This window comes from Oncorhynchus mykiss, chromosome 18 (genome assembly GCF_057628025.1).
Source record: "Oncorhynchus mykiss isolate SJ-2025 chromosome 18, ASM5762802v1, whole genome shotgun sequence".
Classification (NCBI taxonomy): domain Eukaryota; kingdom Metazoa; phylum Chordata; class Actinopteri; order Salmoniformes; family Salmonidae; genus Oncorhynchus; species Oncorhynchus mykiss.
The window spans coordinates 12,143,047-12,165,126 of NC_143039.1; the positions used below are offsets into that span (position 1 = coordinate 12,143,047).

The following is a 22,080-nucleotide window of genomic DNA, read 5'->3' on the forward strand; positions in this document are numbered from 1 at the left end:
CCTACTGAATCAAGCGCGCCATCTAAACTGATAGTTTTGGGATATAATGAAGGATATTATCGAACAAAACGACCATTCATTGTGTAGCTGGGACCCTTGGGATTGCAATCAGAGGAAGATCTTCAAAGGTAAGTGATTTATTTAATTGCTGTCTGTGATTTTGTGACGCCTGTGCTGGTTGAAAAAGTATTTTGACGTGGGGAGCTGTCCTCAGATAATCGCATGGTATGCTTTCTCCGTAAAGCCTTTTTCAAATCTGACAACGCAGTTGGATTAACAAGAAGCATTTAAATTATGTAAAACACTTATATTTTCATGAATGTTTAATATTCCGATTTTTGTATTTTGAATTTCGCGCTCTGCAATTTCACCGGATGTTGTCGTAGGTGTCCTGCTAGCGTTTGGACATAGGCAAGTCAGTTAAGAACAAATTCTTATTTTCAATGATGGCCTAGGAACATTGGGTTAATTGCCTTGTTCAGGGGCAGAACGACAGATTTTTACCTTGTCAGCTCGGGGATTCGATCTTGCAACCTTTCGGTTGCTCTAACCACTAGGCTACCTGTCACCCGGTATGGCCAGAAGAGTCACCACTCTGAGCCTGGGTCCTCTCTCGGTTTCTTCCTAGGTTCCTGCTTTCTAGGGAGTTTTTTTGTGGCCACTGTGCTTCTACATCTGCATTGCTTGCTCCTTGGGGATTTTAGACTGGGTTTCTGTTAACCTCTCTGGGACCGTTTGGGACGCGAGCGTCCCACCTTTCAACTGCCAGTGAAACTGCAGGGCGCCAAATTCAAAACAACAGAAATCCCATAATTAATATTCCTCAAACATACAAGTATTTTACACCATTTTAAAGATAAAATTCTCGTTAATCCAACCACAGTGTCCGATTTCAAAAACGCTTTTTGGTGAAAGCAGAACATATCGTTATGTTAGGTCAGAGCCAAGTCACAGAAAGCATTCAGCCATTTCCAACCAAAGAGTGGAGTCACAAAAAGCAGAAATATCGATAAAATGAATCACCTACCTTTGATGATCTTCATCAGAAGACACTCCTAGGACATCATGTTACACAATACATGTATGTTTTGTTCGGTAAAGTTCATATTTATATCCAAAAATCTGAGTTTACATAGAGCGTTACGTTCAGTAGTTCCAAAACATGCAGAGATTTTTGCAGAAAGCCACATCAATTACAGAAATGCTCATAATTATAGATACACTTCTCCTTAATGAAACCGCTGTGTCCGATTTCAAAAAAACTGAGTACGGCGCTCAGACAACAAAATCAAGCCAAACAAATTTCCGCCATGTTGGAGTCGAGAGATGTCAGAATAACATGATAAATATCCACTTTCAGTCCATAGCAACATGTCAAACGATGTTTAGAATCAATCTTTAGGGCGTTTTTAACATAAATCTTCATTAATGTTCTAACCGGACAATTCCTTTGTCTCTACAAATGAAGTGGAACGTAGCTACCTTTCACGTGAGCGTGCCAGACCGAGGCTGTGGCACTCTGCCAGACCACTCACTCATAGAGCCCTTATGAGCCCCTCCTTTAGAGTAGAATCCTCAAAACAGGTTCTAAATACTGTTGACATCTAGTGGAAGCCTTGGGAAGTGAAAAATAACTAACATCACACGGTATCTTCAATAGGAGCTGAGTTGAATAACTACAAACCTCAGATTTCCCACTTCCTGGTAGGATTTTTCTCAGGATTTTGCCTGCCATATGAGTTCTGTTATACTCACAGACATCATTCAAACAGTTTTAGAAACGTCAGATTGTTTTCTATCCAAATGTTCTATTTATATGCATATTCTAGATTTTTCAGCTGAGTAGCAGGCAGCTTAATTTGGGCACGTTTTTCATCCAAGCTACCCAATACTGCCCCCTACCCCAAAGAAGTTAACTTCACTGGGGTAGGGGGCAGCATTTGGAATTTTGGATGAAAAGCGTGCCCAAATTAAACTGCCTGCTACTTGGGCCCATAAGCTAGGATATGCATATAATTAGTCGATTTGGATAGAAAACACTGTTAAAATAATGTTAAAATAATGTCCGAGTATAACAGAACTGATATGGCAGGCGAAAACCCGAGGAAAATCCAACCAGGAAGTACTATTATTTTGAAAGGCTGTTTTTCCATTGAAAGCCTATCCACCATACAAAGACCCAGTCTTCCTCAACATGTGACCAGTCTTTAGGCATTGTTTCAGATCTCTATGGCTTCCTCAACATGTGACCAGTCTTTAGGCATTGTTTCAGGCTTTTACTCTGAAAAATGAGGGAGATACACCGCTTTCAATGAGGGGACAGTGGAAATTTCCATCCATATGAGCCAGGCAAGTGATCGAGAGCGCGCATTTCTTGTTTACCTTTTTCCATTGATGAAGCTTTTGTCCGGTTGAAATATTATTGATTATTTATGACAAAAGCAACCTGAAGATTAATTTTAAACATCGTTTGACATGTTTCTACCATCTTTTATTGTACTATATGACTTTTCGAGAGTGCTTATTGTGCCTTTGGATTTCTGAACTAAACGCACCAACAAAATGGAGGTATTTGGACATAAAGATGAACTTTATCGAACAAAACAAACATTTGTTGTCTAACATGGAGACCTGGGAGTGCCACCAGATGAAGATCATCAAAGGTAAGTGATTAATTTTAATGCTATTTCTGACTTTTGTGAAGCTCTCCTTGGTTGGAAAATGGCTGTATGGGTTTCTGTGTCTAGTCGCTGACCTAACATAATCGCAAAGTGTGCTTTCGCCGTAAAGCCGTTTTGAAATCTGACACAGCGGTTGCATTAAGGAGAAGTTTATCTGTATTCGTATGTTTAACACTTGTATCATTTATCAATGTTTATGATGAGTATTTCTGATGTGGCTCTATGCACTTTCACCGGATGTTTGTTTGAGACAATGCATTTCTGAACACAACACACCAATTTCAAATGAGGTTTTTGGACATAAATATTAACTTTATCGAACAAAACACACATTTATTGTGTAACATGAAGTCCTGTGAGTGCCATCTGATGAAGATCATCAAAGGTTAGTGATTAATTGAATCGCTATTTCTGACTTTTATGAGACCTCTCCTTGGCTGGAAAATGGCGTTTGGTTTTCTGTGACTAGGTGCTGACCTAACATAATCGTTTGGTGTGCTTTCGCCGTAAAGCCTATTTGAAATTTTACACTGTGGCTGGATTTACAAGATGTTTATCTTTAAAATGGTGTGAAATACTTGTATGTTTGAGGAATTTTTCATTATGGGATTTGAACCAGACAGGTTAAGCACTTTGTGACAACTACTGATGTAAAAAGGGCTTCATAAAATACATTTGATTAACATGTATATCACACCAACTGACTGGTTCTTCTGATGTTCACACAGGATACCACGTTGAGACATTCTCTACATCCAGAGAGCATCAGCAGGAAGATCAGAGAGCTAAGAAGTCTCATCACTGCCCACATTGTGAAAAGATTTTCCCATTTCTATCAAAGCTAAAAATACACCTAAAAACACACACAGGAGAGAAGCCTTACTCCTGCCCTGACTGTGGAACTCGTTTCTCTCAACTTTCCCACTTAAAATCACATGAACGTCTACATACAGGGGAGAAGCCATACTCCTGCTCTGACTGTGGAAAACGTTTTAAAACATTATATGACCTAAAAGTTCACCAGAGAACACACACAGGAGATAAGCCTTACGTCTGCTCTGACTGTGGAAAATGCTTCACAACATCAACTCATCTAAAAGTTCATCAGAGAACTCACACAGGAGAGAAGCCTTTCTTCTGCCCTGACTGTGGAACTCGTTTCTCTACATTTTCCCACTTAAAAACACATGAACGTATACACACAGGGGAGAAGCCATACTCCTGCTCTGACTGTGGAAAACGTTTTAAAACATTATATGACCTAAAAGTTCACCAGAGAACACACACAGGAGATAAGCCTTACGTCTGCTCTGACTGTGGAAAATGCTTCACAACATCAACTCATCTAAAAGTTCATCAGAGAACACACACAGGAGAGAAGCCTTATTACTGCTCTGACTGTGGGAAATGTTTTAAAACATCAAATGAGCTAAAAGTTCACCAGAGAACACACACAGGAGAGAAGCCTTTCTTCTGCCCTGACTGTGGAAAATGCTTCACAATATCAACTCATCTAAAAGTTCATCAGAGAACACACACAGGAGAGAAGCCTTATTACTGCTCTGACTGTGGGAAATGTTTTAAAACATCAAATGAGCTAAAAGTTCACCAGAGAACACACTCAGGAGAGAAGCCTTTCTTCTGCCCTGACTGTGTTAAAGGTTTTAAAACATCAACTCAGCTCAAAGTTCATCAGAGGACTCACACAGGAGAGAAGCCTTTCTTCTGCTCTGACTGTGGGGCGAGTTTCTCTCATCTGGGCACCTTAAAAACACACCAACTTATACACACCGGAGAGACTTATACCCACTGCCTTACGTCTGCTCTGACTGTGGAAAATGCTTCAAAACATCAACTGAGCTAAAAGTTAATCAGAGAACACACGCAGGCGAGAAGCCATATTACTGCTCTGACTGTGGAACTAGCTTCTCTAAACATTCCCACTTAAAAACACATATACAATGGGGCAAAAAGGTATTTAGTCAGCCACCAATTGTGCAAGTTCTCCCACTTAAAAAGATGAGAGAGGCCTGTAATTTTCATCATAGGTACACTTCAACTATGACAGACAAAATTAGAATTTTTTAATGAATTTTAATGAATTTATTTGCAAATTATGGTGGAAAATAAGTATTTCTATGTCTATTGTGCACGTTCCCTAAACTTGAGACATCTGTGACATTGTGTGTCCTTTTTTTTGTCCCCCAGCACAAGGTGCACCTGTGTAATGATATTGCTGTTTTATCAGCATCTTGATATGCCACACCTGTTAGGTGGATGGATTATCTTGACAAAGGCTGAAATGCTCACTAACAAGGATATAAACAAGGTTGTGCACAACATTTGAGAGATATTAGCTTTTTGTGCATATGGAACATTGCATTTCAGCTCATGAAACCAACACTTTACATGTTTAGTTGATATTTTAGTTCAGTTTTTATTGGTAGGCCAATGTAATGTAACCTAACATACAAATGGAGTGGAATGGATGTTTTTGTCATATATAATATGTTTTGCTCTGAGACCAGGTTGTCCCTCTGCAGTATTCTGTGTGAAGGAGCTAGTAGACACTTTTTTATTAAACCTTTATTTAACTAGGCAAGTCAGTTAAGAACAAATTCTTATTTACAATGATGGCCTAGGAACAGTGGGTTAACTACCTTGTTCAGAGGCAGAACAACAGATTTTTACCTTTTCAGCTCAGGGATTCGATCAAGCAACCTTTTGGTTACTGACCCAACGCTCTAACCACTAGGCTACCTTCCGCCCCTAACATGTATCAGATAGAGATGGTGTGATGATCACTTTTCACCACTAGTTTGGGGGGGGGGGGGGGGTTGTTTTAAAACTTTATTTAATGATACACAGTTTATGAAATGAATACATGTGTTTATTAATTGTCTGTAAAACTAGATGAGTTATTTTAGTTACTGATCATGAATGTGTTTGGAAAACTGCATTGAAAACTTTATTGATCTGCCAATGAAAAATAAAGTTACATGAATATGTACTGGTCAACCTCTTCTTCTCTTTAGTATTCAGTTCTTCATATTAGATCTGACAGTATGAATGGTTCTTATGGTTGTATTCAGTTCTTCATATTAGATCTGACAGTATGAATGGTTCTTATGGTTGTATTCAGTTCTTCATATTAGATCTGACAGTATGAATGGTTCTTATGGTTGTATTCAGTTCTTCATACTAGATCTGACAGTATGAATGGTTCTTATGGTTGTATTCAGTTCTTCATATTAGATCTGACAGTATGAATGGTTCTTATGGTAGTATTCAGTTCTTCATATTAGATCTGACAGTATGAATGGTTCTTATGGTTGTATTCAGTTCTTCATATTAGATCTGACAGTATGAATGGTTCTTATGGTTGTATTCAGTTCTTCATATTAGATCTGACAGTATGAATGGTTCTTATGGTTGTATTCAGTTCTTCATATTAGATCTGACAGTATGAATGGTTCTTATGGTTGTATTCAGTTCTTCATATTAGATCTGACAGTATGAATGGTTCTTATGGTTGTATTCAGTTCTTCATACTAGATCTGACAGTATGAATGGTTCTTATGGTTGTATTCAGTTCTTCATATTAGATCTGACAGTATGAATGGTTCTTATGGTTGTATTCAGTTCTTCATATTAGATCTGACAGTATGAATGGTTCTTATGGGCTGAGTGCCTGGAGTGTTTTTGTATGACTACAGTCAGGAGTTCTCTCTGACCCTGTGATGTCACCAGCACATTAAGTAGATTCATCTTAAGATAGCCAGGTGAGACAACCACATGTCACAGTAAATACATTTCTCCTCAATTAGCCAGTGTCACTTATTATTATTAGTAGTAGTAGTAGTATTATTTGGGGGGGATACTCTTTAAAGACCTTTTCGGGCAGATGGGCAGGGACTCTGCTCTCCTAGCATCAGAAGGAAGCTGGTGCCACCATTGGGGTGCCAGGACAGAGAAGTGCTTTGACTGGGCTGAGAGGGAGCTTGACCTCCTGTAGCAGTGGGACGGCCATGAGACCAGAGGTGGCAGAACTGAGTGCTCGGGTTGGGATACAGGGTTTGAGCCTGAAGGTAGAGATGGGGCAGTTCCTCTTGCTGCACCGTAATTAAGCACCATTGTCTTGTAGTGGATATGAGCTTCGACTGGAAGCCAGTGGAATGTACGGAGGAGCAGGGTGACATGGGGGAACTTGGGAAGGTTAAACACCCAGATGGACTGCAGTGTTCTAGAGAAGTTCAGTGGAGACCCATCATTCAGGGCAGGTGAGCCACCTGTTTTGAGCCCCACAATTATAGCGATAAAACATGGACTCTTTTTTTGTTTTCTTGAGTAAGGCAGCTCCAAAATGCAGGTCTTCAGCCTTCTGTGGAGGTGTGGCAAGCCCGCAGAAAATAGGGAGCTTTGCGCCGTAATCGGCTCAGTGTTCTGTCATTCATGGGGACAATACGTCATTGCCAAGTCTAAGGGTTGAAATGGAAAATTCAAGCCCCTTGGGTGCTGCCATAGAGTTACATTAGAAGTGCCCATCCAAGAAGGCTTAAGGTCATTGTCCACAGATAGAATAACTTCAAATCATGTATCTACAGTCGCTTTGATTGGACTGATCATGTCAACATCCTACTTTCAACATCTGAGCTAGCAGTCATCATCATGAATCAAGTTGACAGTCTACTGGCAAATCCTGGCAAATTCTTATTTACAAGGAAGGCCTACCCCAGCCAATCCCCACCGATGCTGGGCCAATTGTGCGCTTCCCTATGGGACTCCCAATCATGACCAGATGTGATTCAGCTAGGATTCGAACCAGGGACTGTAGTGATGTCTCTTGCACTGAGATGAGGTGCCTTAGACTGCTGCACCACTCAAGAGCCCTTAAAAGGTTTGGCCCAATGTAGGGCAGGAGTTTGAAGGCACAAGCAGGGAGCCCAGCCACCAGAGAATTGAGAAATGTTTTGGTACTCTTCCCCAGATCTGTGCCTCACCACAAATCTGCCTCGGAGCTCGATGGAAAATGTATTTGACCTCGTTGCTTGGTTTTTGCTCTGACTTGCACTGTCAACTGTGGGACCTTAAAAAGACAGGTCTGATCCTTTTCCAATCATGTCCATGCATTTGAATTTGCCACAGGTGGACTCCAATCAAGTTGTAGAAACATCTCAAGGATGATCAATGGAAACAGGATGCACTTGAGCTGAATTTTGAGTCTCAGAGGAAAGGGTCTGTGTCACGAATATTACCGAAGGTGGCTCCCCTTCTTGTTCGGGTGGCGCTCGGCAGTCGTCGTCGCCGGTCTACTAGCTGCCACCGATCCTTTGTCCCGTGTTCGTTTGGTTTTGTCTAATTGGTTTCACCTGTTCATTGTTAGGTTGTTAGGGTGGGGTTATTTAAGTTTGTTTAGCCCGCTTCTGTTTGTGCGGGCTTGTTCTTCTGTATTTGTGAGAGGTGTTAGTGTTTTGTTGGGTTTTCTCGTTGTCCTGGTATTTTACCTAAGGATACTATTTTGTTTTTATAGTTACTCCTGTGTTGGGTATAACTATTTTGTTCCTTTGATTTTGGACATTAAAGCGTGTTTTTTCCCACATCCTTTGCTCTCTGCGCCTGACTCCACACCCATTCACTCATTGAGCGTTACAGTCTGAATATTTATGCAAATAAGGTATTCATTTTTATAAATTGACAAATTTATAAATAACTTTTTTCGCTTTGTCATTGTGTGTATATTGATGAGGGGTAAAAAATGCATTTAATAAATTTTTGTATAAGCCTGTAACGTAACAATATGTGGAAAAAGTCAAGGGGTCTTGTATAATGCCCTGTATATGCTTTAAACTACAATTTAAGGATCTGAAGTGGTAAACACAAAGGCATAATGGGAAATGCATGTCCAATGGTTATCTCTGTATTAGTATTATCCACATTAAAACACCTAGGTAGAGCAGTGGTTCTCTCAGTATTAGTATTATCTCTGTATTATCCACATTAGAACACCTAGATAGAACAGTGGTTCTCTCGGTATTAGTATTATCTCTGTATTACCCACATTAAAACACCTAGGTAGAGCAGAGAGGACAGAGCATGTGGCTTTGCAACACACAGGTGTTTCATCTCCACACTGGGATGATTTTAACAGTGCAACGCCACACAGGCCTCATGCCTCTCAGGTAGGAGGGTACCAGAAATAAATGAATAAAAAACACAAAACTAATGAAGGAGCACACAGGGCCACAGCACTTCAGGAACACACAGTCACCAACAATATGTCCCTGTTGTCAATACTTTCAACTGGCTCAGATCGCTGTTACAGTACAGCACCACCAAATTCCATTTATTAAGTAACCATCTGTCTTATGGGACCATAATGTAACATATAATTTTGTTTTGAGAGTCCCGGATTATACTTTCTAAGTTACATGGAGTCTATGAGACGAGGCTGCTCCTTAACCTACATTATAAACACGCAGATCAAGAGGTGTGTTTTCCCTTCAGCATCTGTATGTGGCATAAGCTCACCCACCTCACATCATGAATCTAAAATAGTTAACTTTGGCTGTGAGTGATGGGAAAAAAATCTGACTAAGGCAATTACTTGAATAATTCAATGGATGTTTTGTTTACACATTTGATGAGTAATTTGTCTTGTTTAATTAAAAAAAGAAATTGACTTCGCTATGGGGCCGTCAATGGGAATTGGGCCATGATTCAGCTGAACTGCAGTACCGAAAATGCCCTCTGAGCACAGTGGAAAGCATGCGTGTAGACTGGAAGCCTGGCCCCTTGATCCGAGAAGGATGTAATTGCAGACCGCAATTAGGGGCGTTCTCTGATATCGGGTGTTTCATGTTATCAAGTTTACACCAATTGATGCTCCCCATTGGTCCGTGGCCGTTTCTTTTGCGTTGGGTACAACAGTTGTTGAGAACTGAAGAATTGTAGCTATGCCTAACCTTAACCTTTTTCCTAACCTTAATCTCAGTCTCATAACCACCGTTAATTATCATAACCTGCCACATTCGTTATCCAATCCTGCATGGTAAACAAATCCCTAACCCTAACCCTCACCCTTTTCCTAACCTTAACCTCAGTCTCCTGACCTCCACTTTAATTATCCTAACCTGTTATGTATGCTTTGTGCCTAGTTAAATAAATAAATATATATAATATATATATATATATTTTTTTTCACCAATAGTCTCCATCAGTTTCATAACACCGAAATGTCATGTGTCAATTTGGATTATATCAGGGAACATCCACATCAAGAAACTGTACAGTAGTTCTCCTACTGGGAGGCGCGGAAACAGTTTAAAGAGCGATTGGTGCTGAGGAAGCTATGGCAATGGATGCCCCGCAGCCTGTTGAGATTCATAATGACGTTTACCAGTTGAAGGATACCGATGGTAAATGTTAATTGTACGTGCGGCTGAAAGGTTTTTGGGAGTTCAGGAATTCATTTTGGAAGCATTGCAGCCAGTGGTGGAGAAAGTACCCAATTGTCATAATTGAGTAAAAGTAAAGATACTTGAGTCCTTTTCTATCAAGGTAAAAGTGAAAGCCACGCAAAAAAAAAGCGTAATTAAATTGTTGCCTGAAGCACAGTTAAAGTCACCAATGCTCTGGATAACATGAACACAGCCTAACCAGCTCTGCTAAGGCGAGTGAAATGGTCAGAGTTCTCTCATTTGTACTGAAAGTAGCTAGCAAGCTAGCCAATGTTAACCAGTTATCTTGGATGATTGACTGCCGTTGTGAGGTCAGAACGCTTGAATCAACCCTCCTCCTCCGCCAGAGCGTCCAGTGTGTCTCTGAACGCTCCGAGAGAGATACGAACTGACAGTCTGACAACGCTCTGAATTTACGAACGACCAAGCGCACTCTGGCACTCCAGATTGAATTTAAGACCACATCCATAATTAAAAAATAAAGTATTTGTGTTTGGTGAGTCCGCCAAATCAGATGCAGTAGGGATGCGCGAATTTAAATGTTTCCCTGTCCTGCTAATCATTCAAAATGTAACGATAACTTTTGGGTGTCAGGGAACATGTATGGAGTTGAAAGTACATTATTTTCTTTAGGAATGTAGTGGAGTAGAAGTAGAAGTACTTTACACCACTGATTGCAGGGAATACTGACTGAAGATGTTCCTCCCTACGAGGCCCATGAGACTGTGTAGGGATGTGATTTGAATCGGACTGTGACTGAAGGAGTGGGATGTTGTTATTTATCTATTTTTGTATTTTGTTTTGATGTCGTTGTTCCCCCTCCCCTTTTCCGTAAAGGAAATGTATTTTCTTCTACAGTTTATTAACCTTACAGTAGGTGGCGGCAGACACGTTATATTTGTGTAAATGTCAGTATACCAGAGAAGAAGATGACGCTGATATATTGTCGAGGTGGGGAACAGGAAGTTCCGGGTCGAAACGACAGAGCTGTGCTGTTGTGTCGATAGTGGTTGTGTCCGTTTCAAATGTATCATTGTAGGTATGTAATAGCATGTTTAAACTTTCTAATGTCGAGAGAATATATAACATGCTAGGTAACAAATCCGTTTCACGCCTGGTAATGGTTTTAATTGTATGTGTTATTTTGGAGTCTAACCGAGTGAGTGAAGAACGTGATTAAAAATGATTTTACAAGTCACATAACTAGACTTTGGGTTTATCTGAGTCTATGTACATAATTTCGTCAGTCATTTCATTAAGATTCCACTTATTTAAGTTCGTTTTTACATGTTCTTGGTTTTGTGTAAAATGTTAATGAGCTGGTAAATAGCCTTGTCCGAACCATCCTGTTCTCGCGAGTTTACATACACTGTTTCGTTAATGTAAGCTCGCGAGACCTGGATGATTCGGACGAGGCAAGTCAAATGGCGGCTTCAACGGTTTCGGTCGTCTTTCTAGGAGTTTGCTCGTGGTGAAATGGCGACATGAAGCTGTGTGAATAGAAGAAAGCTAACTGAAGTTATCCTTCATCATTTGGAGAGAGATGCCAACTGCATGGAATGGCGTCGATTAATGAGGATGAATCGGAGCACGTATCAAACCCATTCCATGGAGGACCAAGTGTCTGCGTGTTTTCGCTCCACACCTGTACTTGATTAATGAATTAAGGTCACTATTTAGAAAGGAACTCCCCTAATCTGTCTAGGTTTTAATTGAAAGGAAAACCTGATGAGAATTGGCCCTCAATAGAATGATTTTGACACCCCTGAAACAATGGAAATTGAGAGTTTGAGAAGCAACAGCTGTGCTGGAATGCGATCAATGTGGGGGACAGTTCTGATGATATGGAGCGGGAGGATGAGGGCCTAGTATGTGAATGTTCTGTAGTGGGAAGACATAGGAAGAACAGAGATAATGATACTGGAAGCAGAGGTGCATGTAGTATAGTAACTAGAGGCCCAAGGTAGGGAGCTAGAGTAATAATGTGTCCGAGTGGAAAGTTGGGATGGTGTTTGAGGAGAACACAGGGCCTCATTCACACCCTGATTAACCAAGGCCATAAAAAGAGGTGAAGTTAAACTGGGATGCAGCCGTGTAAATGAGAACTTGTTCTGAACGAGCCTACCTGGTTAAATAAAGGTGAAATAAATATTGAAATTGGTAGATTGTTAAAATCTTGTGCTGGTCAGGTTCAGCAAGGGAAGATTCTTCAAAAGGAAAATCATAATGGGACGAAGCTCAGAAGCCATGACCCTGGAGCTGATGCTACATTGAAGGGAGTAATAATCTATGAGGTCCCAATATCTATGTCCATGGATGATATTGTTAAAGAACATGTGAAGGGAGACAGAGGGGTTGAAGCCTAAAGGTTGATCAGTAGGAAAGAGGGTTAAAGAAGTGAAAGCTTATCAGTGCTGTTGAGGTGTTAGAAGGTTTTGTCTGGAAAAGTACAGAATAGGATTCCTTAGCTTCAATGTCAGAGATTTTGACCCAACCTCATCAATCAACCAATCAAATGTATTTATAAAGCCCATCTTACATCAGCTGATGTCACAAAGTGCTGTACAGAAACGCAGCCTAAAACCCCAAACAGCAAGCAATGCAGGTGAAGAAGCACAGTGGCTAGGAAAAACTCCCTAGAAAGGCCAGAACCAAGGAAGAAACCTAGAGATGAACCAGGCTATGAGGGGTGGCCAGTCCTCTTCTGCCTGTGCTGGGTGGAGATGTTCATAGATTACCAGCAGGGTCAAATAATAATGGTGGTTGTCGAGGATGCAACAGGTCAGCACCTCAGGAGTAAATGTCAGTTGGCTTTTCATAGCCGATCATTGAGAGTTTCTCTACCGCTCCTGCTGTCTCTAGAGAGTTGAAAACAGCAGGTCTGGGACAGGTACCACGTCCGGTGAACAGGTCAGGGTTCCATGACAGCAGGCAGAACAGTTGAAACTGGAGCAGCAACAGTGAATCATCAGTGTTTTTAAATGCCAAAGAATTGGACATGTAGCTGTTGAGTGAAAAGATGTGCCAAGTGTGGTGGGGAACATGATTACAGTGAATGTTGGAGCAATGTGACAGTTAAGTGTTGCAATTGTGTGGAGGACAAAGAGCAGCATTTGGTGGATGCCGGGTGCCGAGAGATGCTCAGAGTAATAGAATCCGTCATGATGTATCATATGCAGAGGCTGTAAGACAGACTGGTGGAACTACAGTGCAGACTGATGGAGCTTCCATGGTTGGTCCTGTAGTAAGAGGACCTACTGTCAGACTGATGGAGCTTCCATGGCTGGTCCTGTAGTAAGAGGACCTTCTGTCAGACTGATGGAGCTTCCATGGTTGGTCCCGTAGTAAGAGGACCTTCTGTCAGACTGATGGAGCTTCCATGGTTGGTCCCGTAGTAAGAGGACCTACTGTCAGACTGATGGAGCTTCCATGGTTGGTCCCGTAGTAAGAGGACCTACTGTCAGACTGATGGGGCTTCCATGGTTGGTCCTGTAGTAAGAGGACCTACTGTCAGACTGATGGAGCTTCCATGGTTGGTCCTGTAGTAAGAGGACCTTCTGTCAGACTGATGGAGCTTCCATGGTTGGTCCCGTAGTAAGAGGACCTTCTGTCAGACTGATGGAGCTTCCATGGTTGGTCCCGTAGTAAGAGGACCTACTGTCAGACTGATGGAGCTTCCATGGTTGGTCCCGTAGTAAGAGGACCTACTGTCAGACTGATGGAGCTTCCATGGTTGGTCCCGTAGTAAGAGGACCTACTGTCAGACTGATGGGGCTTCCATGGTTGGTCCTGTAGTAAGAGGACCTACTGTCAGACTGATGGAGCTTCCATGGTTGGTCCTGTAGTAAGAGGACCTTCTGTCAGACTGATGGAGCTTCCATGGTTGGTCCCGTAGTAAGAGGACCTTCTGTCAGACTGATGGAGCTTCCATGGTTGGTCCCGTAGTAAGAGGACCTACTGTCAGACTGATGGAGCTTCCATGGCTGGTCCCGTAGTAAGAGGACCTACTGTTAGAACTGGTCTTTCTACTAGTCCTGACATGGTTTCGAGGCCTGTTCAGAAATATTGTGCCCATAAATGTGCTGTGACAAAGGATGCTTTAATTGTGAATAAAATGTACTTCATAGCTTTCATTGGTAAGGTTATCAACATCTTGGATTGTGTAAAGCAGAAATACCAGGTTTAAAGTTATCTTGTAAACTGCAGCAGAGTTGTTGGGGGTAACAGATGTTACTGTCGGTATGGTTTTTGATAAGATGGATAACCTGGGGGTGGGTTGTCTCAGCATGATATAAACCCCAATGTTTGCAAACACAGAAAGGGATCTATTGATATAGTTTATTGGGGGGTCTGGGAGGGTTATTGGGGAAGGGGAGGGTGTGGTAGAAGTTAATAGGGATTTCTTGTTTTATTTTCTTAGTACAGAATTAGACAGACATGGACCTTAAACGTTTGTTTGTGGACCTCCATGATACCATAGGAGGTCTGCGTCAACAGACTTCAGTGCAGGTAGTGCCTCATCAGAGAGAGAACATTTCAGTTGCTCTACAGTTCTGAAGCTGAATGTAATGATTATCAGTTCTTTACATGTGTACTAATATTCAGACACATTCAGTTGTTTCTATATTTATCTATATTTCAGGGTTTTTTCATAGTGCTGCCTGAAACATACTGCGATCTTGTACTAAATGGTTTTTGAGTCATTTATGCATTTATGTGAATTTAGGAAATCTACGATAGATTTCAAATGTGTACTTTGTGTCTAATGTGAATAAATGTTTTGTCAAGGATTATCTACCTGATCGACTGAAATAAGATAGAAAATATATTTACAGAATAAAGTGCCAGAACTGTCAACAAAATAACTTTTGTGTCCGTTTGTCTTTATTACTACAGACTGACTCAGATTAAGTCTGAGGCTGTTAACATCAACAGTGAGGACAAACCCAGCCTTCCTCTCTCCTTCCACACTGAGTCCAAACCTACAGTCACTGGGTCCTGATTGTGACAGTGGAGCCCAGTTTGCTCTGCAGGATCCAGAGATGGCATCAGTGAAGGTGGAAGACTGCAGTCAAACACTGGAGCTGAATGTCAACATTAAAGATGAAGAAGAGGAGGAGAAGATTAGGACAACTGTTAGTCATGGTAAGAGTTGGTTCTATCTATAAATTATCTTCATGTATTAGACCTCCATAAGTTATGACCAGTCTATTGCTAGGTTGAATTCTGTAATTCTGACATCACACATCCCTGAACAACTCAAGACTTCACAGCGAAGCAAAAACTATTTAAAATTGTAACGCCTGCCTTTGCCCACACATTGTCTCAAGAACTTTGAAAATGTTTAATACCCTCAATCACTAAGTTAGGCATACCTCATTTCAAAATAGGCCATGGCATCATCACTGTCAATATTGAATTATAATTTGTTTGCTGCACAGAATATCAGATCTCAACAACGATTGGAGAAGTGTTAACAATAACCAGTAGACTACCACATCCTGATGATTTATATCTGATACATATATATTTCATATTTTATAGATACATTTGTAGGAACATCTCAAGGATGATCAATGGAAACAGGATGCACCTGGGTTCATTTCAAAAGTTTGGGGTCACTTAACACCAGTCTCAACGTCAACCAGTCTCAATTTAATTATAGAATAAGGCTGTAACATAAGAAAATGTGGAAAAAGTCAAGGGGTCTGAATACTTTCCGAGGGCACTGTCAAACCCCTTCCCATTTCTCCCATTTTGGTACGTTACAGCCTTCTTCTAAAATTGATTCCATGTTTTTCCTCGTCAATCTACACACAATACCCCATAATGACATCACAATATCCCATAATGACATCACAATATCCCATAATGACATCACAATACCCCATAATGACAAAGCCAAAACAGGTTTTTAGAAATTTTTGCAAATGTAATTTAAAAAAAGAATAATTGCTTATTTACATAACTTTTCAGACCTTTTGCTATGAGATGATCCTTGAGATGTTTCTACAACTTGGAGTCCACCTGTGGTAAATTCAATTGATTGGACATGATTTGGACAGGCACACACCTGTCTATGTCAGGTCCCACAGTTGACAGTGCATGTCAGAGTAAAAACCAAGTCATGAGGTGGAAGGATTTGTCCGTCGAGCTCCGTGACAGGATTGTGTCGGCACAGATCTGGAGACCGGTACCAAAACATTTCTGCAGCATTAAAGGTCCCCAAGAACACAGAGGCCTCCATTATTCTTCAATGGAAGAACTTTGGAACCACCAAGACTCTTCCTAGAGCGGGCCACCCGGACAAACTGAGCAATCCGGAGAGAAGGGTAGGGGAGGTGGCCAAGAACCCGATGGTCACTCTGACAGAGCCCCAGAGTTCCTCTATAGATCTTCCAGAAGGACAACCATCTCTGCAGCACTCCACTAATCAGGCTTTTATGGTAGAGTACCCAGACGGAAGCCACTCCTCAGTAAAAGGCACATGATAGTCCACTTGGAGTTTGCCAAAAGGCACCTAAAGGACTCTGACCATGAGCTTGAGAGGATCTGCAGAGAAGAATGGGAGAAACTCCCCAAATACAAGTGTGCCAAGCTTGTAGCTTCATACCCAACAAGACTCAAGGCTGTAATCGCTGCCAAAGGTGCTTCAACTAACTATTGTGTAAAGGGTCTGAATACTTACGTAAATGTAATATTTAATGTTATTTCTAAAAACCTGTTTTTGCCCTTGTCATTATGGGTATTGTGATGTCATTATGGGTATTGTGATGTCATTATGGGTATTGTGATGTCATTATGGGTATTGTGATGTCATTATGGGTATTGTGTGTCGACTGATGAGAATTAGAATAAGACTGTAATGTAACAAAAACAAAAAGTCAAGGGGTCTGAATCCTTTTTGAATGCATTGTAGACGTTATTTCATGCTGCTAAGACTTGTATGGATGACAACAGTATTGCCAGCATTTGTTTTATTCACTGGGCTATCTGGAGTGATCAGAGAGTAGACTAAAGAAGTGGAGTAGACAAACTGCCAGTGTTTTGAAGTTCTATGAAATGAGTCTGTGTAGTTACTAACCCTTTGTCACGAGAATTTCTACCCCAATGTTCTAACTGAACTATTTTATAACTCCATCTGTATCCTAGAGGTTGTAAGGCTCTAAGTTTTAATAAACAGAGTCCCAGCATACAAATGATCAGTTCTTTATTCAGAGAGCTCTGCCCTCTCAAGTTCAGAGCCCATCTTTTATACACACATCAGTCGAGAACCTCACCCCGCTTTAGGATGGCTGTATTGTTCCACTTACATTGTTTATCATATTCTGCAACATGTTTCATGATTTTCTGCAAGCCTAACAGTTTCTCCACTCCGGGTGGGGACAGAATGTCCTGTAAGGAACACAATGTTCTAATTCTATCCTGTCAACGCTGCACATATTATCAACTTATAGTCTTATGTGTCTAATGGATTTCACACACAGTGATACAGTTTCAGGGTGAAATATCTTAGCCAACACTTTAAACATTCAAATTCTTCTATCACCCTTCTGATGTTGAGTGGAGGATGGTATAGCTAATCATTTTCACCACTTTTGCCTCTTATTAGTTTTTGACTCCTACCCAGTATTAGAATAGTTTGATTCCCCTTCCCATACAGCCTACTGAAATGAATACATACACTACCGTTGAAAAGTTTAGGGTCACTTAGAAATGTCCTTGTTTTTGAAAGAAAGGTTTTTTTTTTGGTCCATTAAATCAAATCAAATCAAATGTATTTATATAGCCCTTCGTACGATCTTGCAACCTTCCGGTTGCTCTAACCACTAGGCTACCTGTCACCCGGTATGGCCAGAAGAGGACTGGTCACCACTCTGAGCCTGGTTCCTCTGTAGGTTTCTTCCTAGGTTCCTGCTTTCTAGGGAGTTTTTTTGTGGCCACTGTGCTTCTACATCTGCATTGCTTGCTCAATGCGGTTTTTAGGCTGGGTTTCTGTAATGCACTTTGTGAGAACTACTGATGTAAAAAGGGCTTCATAAAATACATTTGATTAACATGTATATCACACCAACTGACTGGTTCTTCTGATGTTCACACAGGAGACCATGTTGAGACATTCTCCACATCCATAGAGCAAGAGCAGGAAGATCAGAGAGCCAAGAGGTCTCATCACTGCCCACATTGTGAAGAGATTTTCCCATTTCTATCAAAGCTAAAAATACACCTACAAATACACACAGGAGAGAAGCCTTATTCCTGCACTGACTGTGGAAAACGTTTTAAAACATCAACTCAGCTAAAAGTTCATCAGAAGACTCACATAGGAGAGAAGCCTTTCTTCTGCCCTGACTGTGGAGCTAGTTTCTCTCAACTTTCCCACTTAAAGACACATGAACGTATACATACAGGGGAGAAGCCATACTCCTGCTCTGACTGTGGAAAATGTTTTAAAACGTCAAATGAGCTAAAAGTTCATCAAAGAACACACACAGGTGAGAAGCCATACTCCTGCTCTGACTGTGGAAAATGTTTTAAAACATCAAATGAGCTAAAAGTTCATCAAAGAACACACACAGGAGAGAAGCCATACTCCTGCTCTGACTGTGGAAAATGCTTCACAACATCAACTGATCTAAAAGTTCATCAAAGAACACACACAGGAGAGAAGCCTTTCTTCTGCCCTGACTGTGGATCTAGTTTCTCTCAACTTTCCCACTTAAAATCACATGAACGTATACATACAGGGGAGAAGCCTTATTCCTGCTCTGACTGTGTAAAATATTTCAAAACATCAACTGAGCTAAAAATTCATCAGAGAAATCACACAGGAGAGAAGCCATACTCCTGCTCTGACTGTGGAAAATGTTTTAAAACATCAACTGAGCTAAAAGTTCACCAGAGAACACACACAGGAGAGAAGCCTTATTCCTGCCCTGACTGTGGAACTACTTTCTCTAAACTTTACCACTTAAAATCACATGAACGTATACATACAGGGGAGAAGCCATACTCCTGCTCTGACTGTGGAAAATGTTTTAAAACATTAAATGAGCTAAAAGTTCACCAGAGAACACACACAGGAGAGAAGCCTTACTTCTGCTCTGACTGTGGGACTAGTTTCTCTCAACTTTCCCACTTAAAATCACATGAACGTATACATACAGGGGAGAAGCCATACTCCTGCTCTGACTGTGGAAAATGTTTTAAAACAATAAATGAGCTAAAAATTCACCAGAGAACACACACAGGAGAGAAGCCTTACTTCTGCTCTGACTGTGGGACTAGTTTCTCTCAACTTTCCCACTTAAAATCACATGAACGTATACATACAGGGGAGAAGCCATACTCCTGCTCTGACTGTGGAAAATGTTTAAAAACATCAAATGAGCTAAAAGTTCATCAGAGAACACACACAGGAGAAAAGCCTTACTCCTGTTCTGACTGTGGAAAATGCTTCACAAAATCAACTCATCTAAAAGTTCATCAGAGAACACACACAGGAGAGAAGGCTTATGTCTGCTCTGACTGTGGAAAATGCTTCAAAACATCAAGTGAGCTCAAAGTTCATCAGAGAACACACACCGGAGAAAAGCCTTACTCCTGTTCTGACTGTGGTTTAAGTTTCTCTCGACTGTATACCTTAAAAAAACATAAACATATACATGGAGAGAAACCATACTCCTGCTCTGCCTGTGTAAAATGCTTCAAAACAGCAACTGAGCTAAAAGTTCACCAGAGAACACACTCATGAGAGAAGCCTGCTTACGTCTGCTCTGACTTTTTGTTGAGTTTCTCTCAAAGGCTAGACCCAAGTCAAACGTCTAGCCAAAGGCTGCTTGTTTGAATCTCATAAAGGAGGACTTAAGCATTTCAGCTAATTCGCAACTTTGCAACTACTTACTACTTTTTAACTATGTTAGCATGTTAGCTTAGCATGCATGTCATGTTAGCTAACCTTTCCCCTAAACCCATTTAACTCTACCTTAAACACCTCACCCCTAACCTAGCTAACGTTAGCAACAACAAATTGGAATTCGTAACATATCATACATATTACAAGTTCGTAACATATTGTATGAATAGCAATGCGTAAAATAACATACGAATTGTAATTCTTAACATACGATACGTCCTACAAGTCGTATTATACTGAACAACAATCTAAGTTCGAAGATTTATGGTTCGTATAAGGAAATCAGTCATTTTAAATAAATTAGGCCCTAATCTATGGATTTCACATGACTGGGCAGGGGCTCATGAATGGGTGGGACTTGGGAGGGCATAGGCCCACTTGGGAGCCAGGCCCAGCCAGTCAGAATTCGTTTTTCCACACAAAAGGTTTTTTTTACAGACAGAAATACTACTCAGCCCCCCCAGACAATCCTGCAGGTGAAGAGGTCCTGGGCTGCCATGGTTACATGTGATCTGCAGTTGTGAGGCCGGTTGGATGTACTGCCAAATTCTCTAAAAGGACGAAGGACGTTGGAGGTGGCCGCTCTGGTGGACGTTCCTGCAGTCATCATGAGAATTGCACATTCCCTGAACTTGAGACATCTGTGATGTAGTGTGGCCTTTATTTAGGCTTAAATGCTCACTAACAGGGATATTAACTAATTTGTGCACAACATTTGAGAGAAATAAGATTTGTTGTGTGGCCTTTTATTGTCCCCCAGCACAAGGTGCAGTTGTGTAATGATAATGCTGTTTTATCAGCATCTTGATATGCCACACCTGTCAGGTGGATGGATTATCTTGACAAAGGCTGAAATGCTCACTTACAGGGATAGTAACAAAGTTGTGCACAACATTTGAGAGAAATAAGCCTTTTCTGCCTATGGAACATCTCTGGAATTTTTTATTTCAGCTCATGAAACCAACACTTTACATGTTTTGTTTATATTTTAGTTCAGTTTAAATTGGTAGGCCAATGTCATGTAACCTAACATGCTAAATGGAGTGAAATGGATGTTTTTGTAACATATAATACGTTTTGCTCTGAGACCAGGTTGTCCCCTTCTGTGGGAAGGAGCTAGTAGACACTTCTTACATTTTTTATTGAACCTTTATTTAACTAGGCAAGTCAGTAAAGAACAAATTCTTAATTACAGTAATGGCCTAGGAACAGTGGGTTAACTGCCTTGTTCAGAGGCAGAACGACAGATTTTTACCTTGTCAGCTCGGGGATTTGATCTAGTAACATTTTGGTTACTGGCCCAACGCTCCAACCACGAGGCTACCTTCCACGCCTAACATGAATCAGATAGAGATGGTGTGATGATCACTTTTCACCACTAGTTTGGGGGGGATTATTTTACAACTTTTTTTAATGATACACAGTTTATGAAATGAATCCATGTGTTTATTAATTGTCTTTAAAACTAGATGAGTTAATTTAGTTACTGATCATGAATGTGTTTGGAAAACTGCATTGAAGCAAACTTTATTGATCTGCCAATGAAAAATAAAGTTACATGAATATGTACTGGTCAACCTCTTCTTCTCTTTAGTATTCAGTTCTTCATATTAGATCTGACAGTATGAATGGTTCTTATGGTTGTATTCAGTTCTTCATATTAGATCTGACAGTATGAATGGTTCTTATGGTTGTATTCAGTTCTTCATATTAGATCTGACAGTATGAATGGTTCTTATGGTTGTATTCAGTTCTTCATATTAGATCTGACAGTATGAATGGTTCTTTTGGGCTGAGTGCTGGGAGTGTTTTTGTATGACTACAGTCAGGAGTTCTCTCTGACTCTGTGATGTCAACAGCACATTAAGTACATTCATCTTAAGATTGCCAGGTGAGACAACCACATGTATCAGTAAACACATTTCTCCTCAATTAGTCAGTTTCACATTATTATTATTATTATTTGTATTTTGGTGGGGGGATACTCTTTAAAGACGAAGGGTTTCGGACCTTTTGGGGCAGATGG

General features: G+C 40.7%; 2 protein-coding genes across 4 annotated transcripts in view; both read left to right on the forward strand.

Annotated features, from left to right (window-relative positions):
• LOC110516278 (uncharacterized) overlaps positions 1-22,080 on the forward strand; it is a 249,588-nt gene that overhangs the window by 26,833 nt on the left and 200,675 nt on the right. For 2 of the 3 annotated variants that reach the window (XM_090207050.1, XM_036951128.2), the window contains one exon: positions 3,410-5,691. The exons of the other annotated variant lie outside the window; for it this stretch is intronic. In XM_090207050.1, coding sequence (XP_090063176.1) covers positions 3,410-4,545 — 1,136 coding nt within the window. In that variant the 3' untranslated portion in view covers positions 4,546-5,691. Of the gene's footprint in view, positions 1-3,409; positions 5,692-22,080 lie in introns of those variants that run through there. 3 annotated transcript variants of the gene reach the window in all.
• LOC149975379 (uncharacterized) lies at positions 11,090-21,621 on the forward strand. Its single transcript, XM_036973100.2, has 3 exons — positions 11,090-11,177; positions 15,035-15,283; positions 18,241-21,621. Exons 2-3 carry the CDS (start codon positions 15,181-15,183, stop codon positions 19,890-19,892), a joined length of 1,755 nt encoding a protein of 584 aa, XP_036828995.1. The 5' UTR covers positions 11,090-11,177; positions 15,035-15,180; the 3' UTR covers positions 19,893-21,621.